Genomic DNA, 15,562 nt, shown 5'->3' on the forward strand with positions numbered 1-15,562 from the left:
ATTATAGGACCCTCCTGCCTGGCATACCCCCTGCCCCAAACTTTCCAGCCCAAAAGGCCAGGGCTGCTCTTCCCTATATAATCCAACTGTTTTGGTTACACACTATTTTTGTACCTTTGGGCTTCTTGGCTTCTGCGCCTGGCTGCCCCTGCCCTCCTCCTCTCCCTTGCCCTCCCCTTCTCCCACCATGACCCATTTCAGTCTGGCCATGTCTACCATGTCTCTCCCAGAAGTCCCAGTCTCTGGCTATGATCTCCCACATAATAATCTGTAATAAGCTTTCTCCTCCCACCATACGTTATAAGCAGTCATTTTCTTTCCTTTTATTTCTTTTTCATTCAAATGGCACCTGAGGAACAACCGTTTAGAGTTGTTCCTACATACACGTAATACATACATACACACAACTTCATATAATGTGTCTATACACAAGAACACATACATACACATGTAAGAGGAAACCCACTTTAGCTTACAAGAAAATACATTCATCAACAACAGTAGTCTTGGGAGCCGCCACAGAGTTTTATCTATAATCAGTCACATTGTACGTGACAATAAAGCAAATATTTATGCTTTAGTAGTAGATCGGGCATCTTGGCAAAAGTGACGCGATAAAAATTTTTTACTTTAAAACCATGGTTTAGAGACACGGATGCAATTTAAATGGACATGCTTCACATTTTTTCCGACGAATCATTAAATATTTAAGCACCATAAAATTCAAGCATTTCACATGGGCGTGGCAGCCAGATGTCTTGGTTTAAAATGCACCGCGCAGAGTTCCTTGCAGATAGTAGCAGTGACCATTGCAGAATGCTGACTTTTTTTAAAATGTGGATTGCTAGTCCCCTGCAGGCCTTACTCATAATGGCCCTGCAGGAGATTGGGATGCTTTGTGTGGAACAGTAACTCTGTGACTTGAAATAAAGCAGACATTAGGACTGGCTATGTATAAATAATTCTAATCAGTAATCTATATGCTGTGAAAATCAACACGTCATTTTGTTGTGGGGATTGGGGGGAGCAGGAAATAATTTTCATATTAAAACACCTTATTTTAAATAGGAGACGTGCCCATACTTAGTGAATGGTGACTTCTATGCACTAGGTAGGTAATAATCCAACCTTAATTCTCGACATGAGTGTTAATGTCCTATCTTATAAAAGAGTGCAATTTAACAGAACTCACCTAAGGCAACGCAGTTGAAAGGGGATTAAAATCAGGGTCCACCCCATTCACAAGTCATTTTTTTTCACTATTCTTGTAGCCAGAGAAGTAATTGACTGTGCAGTGAGGAAGGGTCAGTGCTTGTCGGTTGGCATTATGGTGATAATTGTATTAAGAGATTATGGGTGTGTAGCTATGTTTAACTTTCTGATATTCTGAAGTAAAACAGGTTAATGCCGGTAACCCTTTTACCAGTGTGATCCTATATGGAGAGCTGTACGTCAGAGACTTAAGAAATTGTTACTGAATGAAATAATCAAGCCAATAATAGCTCATTCATGTGCTACTAATAGGCTCCCAAACACCAGCAAAGCATGGTCCCTGCCCCACAGGGGCTTCAGTTTTTACCTACGGAATGAAAGAAGTGTCCTGAGACATTAGAGACGGAACAGAGAGGAGACAGCCAGCCCCCCAGTCTCTTTGGGAAGTTCATATACCTGCCACTAATCCACTGTGTTAGGACAAACCAGTGTGTCTATCAAACCAGTGGGCCCTAGGGAGGACACAGATGGCACAAAAATGGAGCCAAAGACACAAAGGTATGCAAGTGTCTGCAGAGCTGTGTGCAGCTCATGCTAACAAGAATGACAATGAACCTCAGTTCACAGTGGACCTCTTACCCCATGTGAAGTCATCTTGGACTGCATAGGCAGTGTAGTCATTCAGGATTTTAAGCCAAAAGATAACAGTCTAACTTGGATGGAACTTAGAGGATGACTGGAATTCCAAACTGGAGACATCTCCTATACGAGGCTAGGTGGAAATCTGGGTGAGAGCAAGAAGCATGGAGAGGGGATAGCAACCCACACAAGCAGGGATGTGAGTTTCAGTCTGGGGAACCAACCACAAGAAGCTTGGATCCCAGGTGGCTTCTGCTTACCAAGAATGAGATGCCAGAATGAAACACCCCATCTATGCTCTAGTACGGAGCCCTAAAGTAATTCCCACTAGGGATCTAGGCACATTCCAGCCAGTCAAGGGCGGAGGTCTTGAAAAGGACATTTAGATAAGACCAGCACAGTCATGGATTAGTATATATGCAAAGCTTTGTTCGTGGTCCCCACTGAGTGAGGCTGTTCCAAAAACATTGCTATACAGCCAGGTGGAAAGAGAAAAGATAACTTTTTTAAGATAACACACTCTTCTGTCCCCAGAGTGCTTTTCCTAGGGTTTTGCCTTCTGGACCATTTCTAAATACATCGGTAATCCTTGTGCTATTCACAGGAGGACCGTGGGGTCTATACTTTGAAGTGTTTCATGCTCACTATCTTGAGTAGCTAAATTGCCCTCTTAATTCAACTAGTCATAACTTACTTGAAGCATGTTAATATTCTAGCAGCAAGGCTGAAGGGTTTAACATTGTTATGTAGCTAGGCACGTGTGTTCTAACAGTTCATCTATTCCCAACCACCTCTTCCGGGAACATGTTCTCAGGCCAAGTTCAGGCCTGGTTTAGAATGATAAATGTAGAATCTGGAAATGTAAGAGTAATGTAAATAAAGAAGAAATGGACACTCAAAAAATATTTAACATGCACAGCATTGAACTTAAAACCAAATGGGTCAATAGGAAAACTTCTGCTACATCAAGAAAATATTTTATGTTAAAATAGAGATGTTTGGCCCTGGTTATATAGCAAGTTCCAGACCAAGCAGAGACAACGTCTTCAAAGCAAAACGAAAACCGTGTTTCTTTTTAAAAGGCTGGGCTTCTAACACTTCCGGGATGCCAGGCAATTGCCAGGATATTGAAGCCAATGTGAGGTTATGTAGCAAGTTTCAGGCCAACTTGAACTATAGACTGGGATGCTATCTTAAAACATAATAAAAATGTTATTAACCAGAAAGTTATCTTAAAATGCCATCCCATAGACATCCTACAGAGATAAAAAAAAATGCTAAATGTATTCTGCATGAAGGAATTCATCACTGGCCAAATGATGGCAAGGCAAACACTCTTTAGAAGTATCATTATTTACTTTTGTTTCTATGTGTATGAGTATGTCTGTGGGTGGGTGTTTGCATGGGTACAGAAGGGCCCCTGGGAGCCAGAAAGGGGAACTGGAGTTCCTGGTGACTGGGAGCCAGCTACTGGGTGCCAGGAACTGAATTCAGATCCTCCTCCGAAAAAGCAGTAAGTGCTGTTAGCCCGAGTCGCCTCCGCAGCCTCAGAAACCAAATTTTAATTGAGTTTTTCTTTCAATTATTCTTAAGTGCAGTGAAAAGTGAGCTCTGACATGAGTGTCTCTCTCAGGGGGGAAAAAATCCTTCCTTTCCATTAAAATGACAATTTTACTTTGGCTGAGGAAGGTGAGTTTCAAAAAAAAAAATCTTTCCTAGCAAACCTTTCAAGTTGTGGTTTGTAGACATCCCCAACTTGATAGCAAGCAGACCTTTTGGTATGCAGAAAAGTCACTGCAAATTGACAGGGATCCTACCCGTGTACAGGAGCTGCTAAGTACCAGTGTCAAACAACTGTCTTGCCATGATGCTAATACAATATAAAGAATGTTTGAAAATTGGAGAGACAGATGCTCCCATTTAAAAAAAAAAATCACAGGGACACAAAATTCAGATTGGCTATAGTCTTTGTTTCTGTTCAAGAGAGCCCCATGCTTTCCTGGTGGGGTGACCCTGACATAAATGAATCTTCTTACCTAAGTTTAATTAAGTCAGCCCTTAATTTTCTGCATAATGATAGCCCTGTCACTTCCAGAGTGAGTCACCATTATCCATCTGGAGGAGGAGCCTCACAGTTTCTCCTGGGAAGGAGAGCCAGTGGCTTTGCATCAGGCTCTCCCTTGCCTGAGCAAGCCCCATGTGGCTTCAGTCCCATTAGCAGGAGGACATGCTGGCCCCCGACTGGGGAAAAGTGGTCTGTTTGCGAGTTCCCTGGGACGGGGAGTCAATTTTTGTGAATCACTACCTTAATATTCATTAATAGCTTTTAGGCCCCTAATCCCTTATTGAATATATTTTTTCGATAATTGCTACTTTTCAAAGGGGTTGCCAAAGTAGGCATTTCCATTCTCTGTAAAATGCAGAAGAGAACATAATGTTTTATATTCATCTGTGAAGTGTTTATGCTAATCTCGAGGCTCCGGAATACAGGACTGCAGGCCTTCCTGCATAATGACCCATTTCTGCTTTGAAATGATCTGCTAATGCTGGCAGTGTAGAAAGGTTGGTTTTCTTTTTCTTCCTCCTTTTTAAAAACCTCTTTGGGCCATGGTCTTACAATTATTTAAAGTGCCTGGCTTAAAAAAAAAAGATTATAGAGGGAATCATTTTGAAACACTGAAAAATCTCTACTTCGTCGCTTCATTTGTTGACCTATTTATATATATATTTTTTCCTATAAAATCTAGCCAGAAGCCCAATGGATTACAGAATAATTGACTTCAGTTGTTTGAGACTCTATCGACCAATGAATGGAGTTTATAATCTGGTCTTTGTCATCCGCTTGCTTTTCTGGGAATTAACACATGTTCAAATAAAGCCTGTTCTATCATCTCAATAAAAGGAGAAGGGGGGGGGGAAACAACTCCATATGTACAGTGTTTGCTTGATCCATAGAGGAGGAGGAGGAGGAGGAGGAGAGGAGGAGAGGAGGCTGGGAATAACCACGCTGAGACAAGGCATGGCAGTAGTCTGGAGAGAGCACCACTGAATTTGCTGGCATAGTTGAGGAAGTTTGTCTTCCACTGGATGTCTGCCTTGATGCAGGTTGGCATGTTGGCATGTTTTGAATTCTTTAGCTGTGCTTCATGCAAACCTGGCACCTGCTGATTTTCCGGCGCTGGGCCTGAACTTCTTTCAAGGTGTCTGGTGACGGGCCAGAGGCAAACTGCAGGTCTGGGTTCACGGTGGTCAGCCAGAAGCTGTACTCGTTTGCAAAAAAGTGACAGGTTCCCTGTCGGCCCTGGCATTCAAGGAACGGTGCAGCTCTGAAGTCCTCTAGGCAGCTGCCAGGTGACATCAGCGCCTGCCCGCCTCCTTGGTCCCCAGCTCCAGTGTGCTACCCAGACAAGGATAAAGAATTAGGGCTCAGGTACTCAAGACCACCAGGACAGAACCAGCGGCATGCCCAGGTCTGGCTCTACTCTAAAATTCCTCCTTAAGTCACTCCATAAAGAACAATTTACAATCTGCTGAAGAGCAGTAGGAAGTGTGTCGTGTGTGCGTGCCAAATAGAGCCAATTTCACTGATGGCTGAAATAAATCCATCTTCTACCAGACTTACCAATAGAATAATTGATGAGAAAAGATAAAAGCAATAATGATGGCTCTAAATCTCAGCAGTCCTTAGTCTGCAGTAGCTTGCATGGCCTCATATCCTCTGGTTTCTACACAGTACTACTATCTAGACAGGAATAAGATTCAAGGGCAGGAGACTCACCATCAGAAATGAGTACCCAATCCAGAGGCTCCTCCATGTCCGTGGACACGGTGGGATGGATTGGTCCTGACTGTGGACCGCCACGGCCTGTGCTGGGGCCTCACACACCGCACAGCGGCTGATGTAAGGGCGGATCTCTTCCTCTGAGAGTGGCATCATAGGAAGAGGAGCTGCACTGGACAGCCAGTAGGACCTGTCATTTCTCTGGGCATAGTGGCACACTTGGTGGATGTTGCAGTAGGCAAAGGGCAGAGTGCTAAACACAGGAAGACAAGAGCCTGCCAAACCTTGGAGAGAAGAAGAAACACAGTATATGAGCAGCTAGTTGAATGCAAGTAGACACATGTGGCATTTTACAGATGCCTATGGAGAACCATGCCTGAGCCGACTGCTGCTTTGGCCACCTCCCTGATCTGTAGACGAGCCTCCATCATTCATTCCTCTCCCTGGAGCCCAACAACCCACCAAGGGCTAGAGATGACCACAGATACATTTGTCTTCTCAGTACAAATGAGCAAACAGATGGTCACAGACGAGACAGAGAATCCCTGTGGATGAGAGGTGAGGGTTGCCCAAAACTCCCATAAGGATGACTAGACTCTATTCTAAACCAGGATACCAAAGATGAAAATGATGGAACCAGATTTGGAGATGGTGGTGACCATTCGAAGAGGATGCTGAGATGGAGAGAGCCAGAGAACACAGAGCATCAGCTTAGAGCTCAGTGGTGGCTTGTGGGAGCCAGGGAGAGTGCATATGTGTGACTTCGTCTCTTGGTATCTGGAGAGAATTCAGACCACAGAATGTGGGCTTTGGCAGTCTTGTCAAGGGGCTTTGATTTTACCTAGGGGAGTTCTACAGAACTTTTAGATAGATGTTACAGCCCAACCAGGGCAAGGAAAGTACCCGATATTAGGAGGAGAGAGAAAGCAGGTTCAAGATAAATATTTCTTCTTCTCTCCACCCACCCCCACCCCATCCTGAAGGAATCTAGGCATCCAAGCCAGGTAGTGTGGTGGCAGTACCAAGCAGAAAATAAAGATGGGTGTCTGAACATCTGTCAGTCATCAGGCTGCCACATCGTCATCCTCTTACTAGCTAGGAACCAGCCTGGTGAAGGCAGTGAGACCCACCTAACTATCAACTGACCCATTGGCTGACACACTCCCTGTGTCCACCATCCCTGTCACTGTAATTATACGCCTTGACATCAAGTCCTGCAGCTTACAAATCTGCTGTTGAAAGATGGGAAGGAGCACAGAGGACTGGTGCTTAGTCTGGTGATCCCAAACAAAACAGAACAGGGTTAAGAGTCAATGCTTGCCAGTGCTGTAGCATAGCCCAACAAGTTCTGCCTTCAGCTAGTCCATACCTTATCATGGGGACTCAACATGCCCAATTAAAGAATTTACATTTAGTAACATTAAAAATCGAATTCTATAGCGAAGTTACATCTATCCCATTGCAGAAGACTACTAAAAACAAATACAAAAAAAAAAAAAAAAAAAAAAACACAATCAAGGCTCATGCTTGTGGTATCCCACGCCTTTAATTTCAGCTCTTAGGAAGCAGAAACAGGCAGGCTTCTGTGAGTTTGAGGCCAGCCTATTCTACACAGTTTCAGGTCAGCCAGGGCTACCTAGTGAAACCATGTCTCAAAACAAAACAAAACAAAACGAAGCAAAACAAGCAAAACGAAGCAAAACAAACAAGCAAAACAACCAACACCACCACAACATCAACAACAAAACAACAGGATTAAATAGGCACCAGAATGAGCCTCTGTGGCATCTAACAGGGTCATGAGAATTAGCATAGCAGGCTTGATCTTCTTTCAGTTTTTCCTTTTTTGGTAATAAAGCTGTGGAAGATTAGTATTAAGAAGTTGATTAAAGTGTCAAGGTTGACTCCTAGGTTTTTTTCTCTGAGCCAGAGCATGAATGACCCCTTACAGCACATGACAGCTTATTCTTGAGGTATCCATACCAAGATCTTGATTGTGTGCCTTCTCCTGTCCTTCCATGTACAACAAGCTGTACCCTGTCCAAAGCCGAGGCATGCCCACGGGGCAGGCCGGTTCCTGGTCTGTCTGACTGTGGAGAACCAGGAGGAAGCCACTGAGGGATCCAGGGCCAAACCCCTTGGGCCCAGGATCACCAGTTGGACCAGGAGGGCCTAGAGAAAGATAAAACGGGACGGGGGAAGCCCACATTTAATAGGCATTTTCGAATATCTCTGTTTCAGCATCATACTCAACATCAGGAAAGAGAGGGGAGCAGGACACAGCCTACCCCTCCAGACTGGCACCCTAGTCTGTCTATAGTACACAAAAATATAACCCCTCTAGCAAAGCCTTTGTGCTTCTGCAAGGCTGATCACGCAACTGAGAACTGAAAAATATTTTTTTTAATTGCTTCTGAATTAAACATGTAGTCTCCATTCCCTGACAGTTTCCCTAAATGATGCAGTATACCAATGGCCCGCATAGGGCTGGTATCGCTTTTGGTAAAACAAGGAGTCCAGATCCCCAGGAACTCCAATAAAGCCCACTGCATCCAGAACTCAGTGTTGGCGGCATGGAGACAGGAGGATGCTTGCAGCTCCTTGCTGGGACAGCCTTGCCAGTTGGCAATCTCCAGACTCAGTAAGAAATCTAGGATGAAAAACCAGGTGGAGAGCAACTGCCGAAGAGCCACCACACTCATACATGTGCACACACGCATACACACTAAGCACATGGGTGGAAGTGTGCAGGGTAGATGCAAATGGGCTCATCAGAGAGGCTTAAAGCAGTCTGAGATTTTTCACCTCCATATGAAGAAGAGGTGTCTTAGAAGCCCCTCCCCCACAGTTACTAAGGATAAAAACATCTCCTGGGTGAATGGGATTTCTTAGCAAAAGATAAGAAATGTGAAAAGCTTTCCCGATACTTGCAGAGCTGGTATTCAAGGTAAAGCTGTGTGTACATCCATATTAGATGCTGCTGACAGCACAGACGGCAGTGACAGAGGAAAGAGAAGAAAGGGAACTTTTACCTGGTGCTCCAGGACACCCTGCCTCTCCAGTGTCACCTTTGCGTCCAGGAGGCCCGGGAGATCCAGGGATGCCATCCTGGCCCCTTCTGCCATCCGGTCCTGGCTCTCCTTTGCACCCTGCATGAAAGTTCATGATAGTGGTGGTGGTAACTACTGCCTATGCATCCTATGAGCTGACTCTGAGCCTCCCCCCTCTTTGATGACATTGGATCTACTCATTTGGTTTACACAAGTACATGGCATTGGCTTATGACCTCCACCAAGCAACTGGGGCAATGGAGGTCCTGAGAAGTACAACAAATTGACCTAGATTATGACATGGTCTAGTAAAGGGTTAGATCATCTCTGTAGCTCTAGACCAGGGAGGGTTGAGAGGGAGCTTGTCCCATTTTCTTCAATATTGGTTGGATGGTTGGTTGGTTGGCTTTTGGTTTTTTTGCTTTTAGAAAACATTGAACATGTAATGCCTTTATGTTCAAATATTCTTTCATGATGAGTAGAGGAGTGAGTTAAATTTATTAGGATTCATTTTGTTGGTAGTGTCTGCTACTGTTGGGTTTTTGTTTTTTGTTTTTTGTTTTTTCTTTTAAGATGGACTCTCTCTGTACCCCTGGCTGTCCCAGAACTTGCTCTGTAGACCAGGCTGGCCTTGGACTCAGAGATCCACCTGCCTCTGACTCCCAAATGCTGGGATTAAAGGTGTGTGCCACCACTGCCTGGCTTAGGATTGGTTTCCAAGAATGGATTGTTATCAAGGGTTTATGATGTAGTCATTTCAAGCTAACCAACCCCTTCATAAAAGTTATCAACTGAGTCTTCATAGCAGCCACATATGGCCCAGGCTGCACTTACTCCAGGAGGGAGAGAGAAACTTCAGCAGGCATGGCGAGCACACATGGACTAACCTGGCTGGCAGCAAGGACAGAGGTGGTGTCACATGGACTAACCTGGCTAGCAGCAAGGACAGAGGTGGTGTCCATCAGCCCCCTGCCCCCACCCTTGACAAGGCTCAGATACATCCTTATGGATCTTGGCACAGCCTCACTAGTCCTGCAGAGTATTTTAACTGCTTGGCATCCTTTTTCTTCCTCTTGTTCCTTAACTGAAGTTTCTATGGGGTCATGGTAGCACCCATGTCTGGCCGTTTATACCATTAGACCCACTTAGCTGACTAATTTGCCCTCTCCATGTTTCTAGATGCTACTTGTTAAACTCCTTCCTTGAATAAACTGAACACTGGCTGGTGTGTACCACCCTTCCTCCAAATTCATATTGAATTCCTACCCGCAGTGGCTTAGAATGTCTGTATTTGGCAACAATATCTTTAAAGGTATGCTAAAGGCATCTCAAGGTCCTTAGGGCAGGCAAACCCAACCTGGCTGGAATCTCTATAGGAAAAGAGAAAAGGCACCGAGGGCAAAGGACTCTCCAAAGAAACCAATCAATCCCATGGCTGCCTTAATCTGAGACTTCCCTCCAGAGCCAAGGGATGAGGTGTTTGTATAGCTCTTGCTCTGTTCATTTGCTATGGCTGCCAGAGCAAACAGAAACATAGCTTGACACCAGCCCTGCAGCCAAAGGCAATGGAATGTGAAGTCACTTTGCTGATGACAGAGCTGATCCTAGAAAATAAAGGGACTGTCCAAAGACACTGTCCAAATTCTGTTCCATCTGAGCATCAGCCCTGCCCTGAAGAAGGCTGCAGGGCCTGGGCTTGGCAAGCAAGCAACATCAGGGATGGCAGACATCACTTCCTATCCTGGGTGGCACTAAAACCTGTCCCTTTAGAGCATTTCCCTCTGCAGCTCCAGTATAGGCTCTGCCTGGGTTTTGTACTCTTGCTCTAGTAACTAGCATATGGAGTCCTCAAGATGAATTTTTCAAAGATGGAGTTACAGGTGTTTTTGAGCTGCCCAATATGGGTGGTGCTGGGATATGAACTCTGGTCCTTATAACTCTGTTTGTTTGTTTGCTTGCTTTTTTTTTTTTTTAATTGAGACAGCGTTTCTCTGTATGGCCCTTTCTCCCCTGGAACTTGCTCGGTAGACCATGCTGGCTTAGAGATCTGCCTCTGCCTCCTAGCAAGCAAGCGCTTAACCCTTGGGTCATCTCTCCAGCCTCTTTCTGCCAACTCTTAACACCATAAATGGTACCCAAGGAACTTACAGTAAGGAACCAATACCTGCAATAACGATAGCAAAGAGATTACTGCTCATTCTGTTGCTTTGTGATGTCATCAATGGCAGTTAACATACAAGTCTCTGAGGTGAGGAGACTGAGAACCCGAGCAGAGTGCATGCAGTCGTTTCAGAGTGTCCCTTCCTAGCCACCGTACTTCCCCTCTGATATAATCATGGATGCTAAAGTATGAAACGTCCATCACCCAGGCAGACATGCTTTAAGAGCTGCTGATCAGAGTGAAAAAGTAAGACCACCTTAAAAGCATTTAAGGTGGTCCCAGAACAGCAGCAGCAATTTTCTTAAGAAAAATGAACCTCACAGCCCAGTCCACACTTGAGAAGCCAGAAAGTCTAGGCTGGGACCAGTAATATGTATTTTTTAAATGCTCTCCGGTGGGGGGGGGGGTGAGTAAAGGGAGGGATTCTGAAGTTCCAAAAGGCTTGAAATCCTAGGCTCTCTCCTATTTCTGGATAAGTTCCGTTGACCAAGCTAACCTTCAGGACTTCGGGGCTGTTGTCAGGACCTTCTCTTTTCCTTGGCCTGCTGCTCCAAGTGCAGAGCCTTGCTGGATTCATTTATTCCTTGCAGAGTGCTGGCACCAAAGCAGTCGATAAATAGTTCATAAAAGTGGTGGTTAAATGAGTTATGGCACGATCAAATAATGCAATACTCTGCAGCCGCCACACCACAGACGATACTGTTGGAAAATATGTAATGACACAGAACTGATGTCATGCTAAGACCACCAGTTTGCAAAAACAGGGGGGTAGGATAGACTCTTTTAAAAACGTGCAGAAATAAGGGTGGGCAGCCAGCCAGCCAGCTGTGCCTTTGTAGGCTGTGTTTAATTTGTTTTTCTTTATGTTTAAACACCTTTAATAAGTTTGTTGTTGTTTTTGTTGTTGTTTGGATGTGTGTGTTCATCTGCTTATGTGTATCATTGTACACAAGTATGCATTTAGGCAGAGACCAGAAGTTGAAATCTTTCTTGACAGTCATCTTCCTTCCAGTCACCCTCTGCTTGGTTTGTAGACAGGGTCTCTCACAGAACCTGAAGCTCACTGTCTTTCGAGACTGACTACCCAGCAAGTCCCTGGGCTCCTAACTGGATCTGGCTGCCCAGCCCTGTGTTCTGAGCACACTGGCTGCTGCACTCAGCTCTTTTATATGGGTTCTGGGGGATATATCTCAGCTCCCCATGCTTATGCAGAGAGTGCTTTCCAAGCCCGGTGGTGACACACGCCTTAGGAGGCAGAGGCAGGAATCTCTCTGTGAGTTCAAGGCCAGCCAGGTCTACAAAGCAAGTTCCAGGATAGCCAGGGCTATACAAAGAAACTCTACCTCAAAAACAAACAAACCAACAAACAAACATAGAAAAATAACAGAAAGGAAGTTGAGAGAGAGAGAGAGAGAGAGAGAGAGAGAGAGAGGAGAAAGAAGGAAAGAAAGAGAGAAAGAGGGAAAGAGAGAGAGAGAAAGAAAAAGAAAGAAAGAAAGAAAGAAAGAAAGAAAGAAAGAAAGAAAGAAAGAAGGAAAGAAGGAAAGAAAGAAGGAAGGAAGGAAGGAAGAAAGAAGAAAGAAAGAAAGAAAGAAAGAAAGAAAGAAAGAAAGAAAGAAAGAAAGAAAGAAAGAAGAAAGAGAGAGAGAGGAGGGAGGGAGGGAGGGAGGGGTAGGTAGGTGGGGAGAGATGGAGGGAGAGATAGATTGAGAGAGAGATTGGGATGGCACAGATCCTTAGTAACTGAGTCATCTCCCTAGTCCTACAATAAGGTTTTGGGTTTTGGTGTGTGTGTGTGTGTGTGTGTGTGTGTGTGTGTGTGTTAAACTTCTTAGATTTCTGATAACCTCTTATCCTTCCACAAACAGTTCTCAGCCTTAGGTGTTTCTGTTTCCCAGGGCACATTTGATAACATCTGGAAGCCAGATGTTCTTGGTTGTCACAAAGTTAAGGATCCAATACTCAACACCAGGAGAGACCAGGGATGCTACTCAACTCCCCAGAATGAGTGGCCCTTCACTGAGCAGATTATTTGGACCCCAGGTCAACAGCACTCGACTGAGAAAGGCTGCTCTACGCTGCAGTGGGCACTCAGGGCATTGTATATTTCTTCATCAAGCATTTAGCAGACACCTCCCATGACCCCGAACCCTGTGGAGATCCAACAGTGAGCAATGAGAAGCCTGTGCTCCCAGGCTGCTCTGGTCTCTAGGGCAGGAAGAAAACAAGTGATACAAAATTCCATTCCACTTCCACAGCCTTTGGCACCACACTGAAAAGAACCATATCACAGCCAGGCAGTGGAGGAAAGAAGAGAAGTGCTGACCCCAAGCCTCCCTTCTGGTACTCTGCACACAGATGCTGAGCTCGGCCACTGCCACTGGTCTGAAGAGGTCTGTGCTTTCCAGATGCCCAGGGCTCCCTAGCTCAGCATAAAATTACCCAATGTGGGCAGGATGTGCAAGAAGAAAATAAACTCCATGCCGAAGACTTTTTGCCAGGATGGTTTGGTTTGTGTGCTAACAAAGGTCCTCCTACCCCGATAATGACCGAGTAGCGCTCATCAGCTCAGTTCCAGGAATAATGCCCCCATTGCCAACACATAGAAACACTCCGTGTTTTCTTTCCATCTTCTGAGCGGCTCCTTTCCTTTTCTCTCAAGCTGTTTCTGTTCCCCCAGCTCCCAATTCCATTGCTCTTGTTTGCTTGGTTGGCTGGGTTTTTATTTTTATTTGTTGTTGTTGTTGTTCAAAACCAAGCCAGCAGTTAATGAGAACAGGACACCTACTCCTGGGGTTGCCAAGAACACCCTCCATAAGCTGGCCAAATATAAAAGATTTCAATAGTTCAACAGAAGAATAGGAAAGGATGTGTGGGTTGTGAGTCCAATTTCTTTTGTGTTTACACACACACACACACACACACACACACAAAGGAGGAAGTTTTCACAGATTTGCTATCATGAGCTACTTACATTCCTCTTGAAGAACAACATCATAAAACATCTAGATTTTCATTTTGACAGTGAACTCAGAGAAGCTCATACCTGGTCCAGGCAGGCCTCTCTGTCCAGGGTCCCCCATAGCTCCTTCTGGTCCTCTGGGACCTGGCACTCCAGGAAGTCCTGGGATTCGAGGACAGGAATCCACGTCTGCAGGAGGCCCAGGTTCACCTGCAATTGGAATCACTGTTGTATAATGGGTCCACAGCTCCCTCTACACTCTCTGGTAAAAGATGGATTCCTGACTTAGTGCTAAAATCTTAACACAAATCTTCAACTGTCCAGTGTAAGTTCTGCAGTGGTGGGAACTTGCCTTGCTCCCTGCAGGGACGCACACAAATCTTCTAGAAAGCCTTTGTGGAGTAAGTGACTGAGTGACAACTGGAATGAGGGATGGATGGCCCAGCAAAAAGCAGAAGTAGAGATTACTGGCTCTTGGCTGAGGTAACAATGCTTGAATGACCTTCAAGAGATTTTCACCCTTTGTGCCATTTTTTTACTAGTGAGCTAGCCACGGTTGTCACTGCAAGAGGAACCCAGGGTCCTCAGCTTAGGGTGTTCTTCATTATACTAAAGCCACGTGGATTGCCTAGGATCGGTTACCCCTATATAATTCAAGATGGCCAGAGGCTCTCATGCAGTGAGTTTTCTATCTTCAGTCAACGTTGGAATGATCTACAAGGGTCACAAAGACAGACCTGTTACCTGTGCTCCCACCCCACAGAATACTGTGGTCCTTGCTAGTCTTGATAGTGACCTCAACAATGGACTTGATAAAGCTAGCTACAAGGGACTTTTCAAATGTTTGGCTGATGGGACCCCTGGGAATTTCTGAGGTGAAACCCGAGGCTTATTAGAATGATTTTGATTCTTCAGGGAGTTCCAGAGTCATCCAGAGCTGAGAAGGCACCCTTATGGAGCTGAGTTCTGACTCCAGCTCATTAGAATCCTCAGCCAATTGGTTAGAAAACAGTTTCTGAATCAGGAGGTCTGAAGTGGGATCTACATGTGTATTTGTAGAACATTCCCAAGTGAGGTGAGTAGTGTTGACCAAGCTATCTGAACTTGAGAACCCCGCACAGAGGGGCTGACACTCTTAAAATACTGCTTATATTTACATCAAGACAGTCTGCTTCCATAAGCTTCAGTCATTCACCCTGAAACATCCCATAGAGGCCACAAACAGCACTGAGCCAGCACTGAGAACTGCAAAGAGATGTTGAAAGCGTTGGTTGTATCAGGATCTGTGCTAAGGGCTTTATCACTCCATGCACTAGACAACTATACCATGTGCTATGTTTTCAAATGATCAGAGGTAAGAAAACCCCAGGGATACGTTATATATTTATAGTTACACAGCCCGAACACTTCAGAGTCCAGATTATAATCAGAAGGCTCTGATTTAAAACATCGTTTCCTTACTAGCTTATCCTTCTATCATACTGCCTTAAACTCCCTCTCTATCTCTCTGTGTGTCTCCCTCTGTCTCTATTTCTCTGTGTCTCTGTCTCTGTCCACCACCCCAACCCCACCCCACCCCACCCCATGAGTTTGTGTGTGTTGTATGTGTGTGTATGTGTGTCTGTGTGTGTATGTGTGTGTGTATGTGTGTGTATGTGTGTGTGTGTGTGTGTGTGTGTGTGTGTGTGTGTGTGTGTGATGTTCCTGGGACCCAGGGATACTCATATGCTCTACCATTGAGCTACATCCACAGGCAA

The 15,562-nt window shown here is 45.0% G+C and overlaps 1 protein-coding gene across 1 annotated transcript in view; it reads right to left on the reverse strand.

Moving 5' to 3' along the window:
* Positions 1-301: 301 nt before the first annotated feature.
* Positions 302-15,562, reverse strand: part of Col4a4 (collagen type IV alpha 4 chain) — a 126,434-nt gene continuing 111,173 nt past the window's right edge. Inside the window, exons 43-47 of the mRNA XM_029475388.1 lie at positions 13,890-14,015; positions 8,665-8,781; positions 7,616-7,804; positions 5,630-5,916; positions 302-5,248 (exon numbers count right to left, since the gene is read on the reverse strand). Coding sequence (XP_029331248.1) covers positions 4,985-5,248; positions 5,630-5,916; positions 7,616-7,804; positions 8,665-8,781; positions 13,890-14,015 — 983 coding nt within the window. The 3' untranslated portion in view covers positions 302-4,984. The remainder of the gene's footprint in view (positions 5,249-5,629; positions 5,917-7,615; positions 7,805-8,664; positions 8,782-13,889; positions 14,016-15,562) is intronic.

Source organism: Mus caroli, chromosome 1 (genome assembly GCF_900094665.2).
Source record: "Mus caroli chromosome 1, CAROLI_EIJ_v1.1, whole genome shotgun sequence".
Classification (NCBI taxonomy): domain Eukaryota; kingdom Metazoa; phylum Chordata; class Mammalia; order Rodentia; family Muridae; genus Mus; species Mus caroli.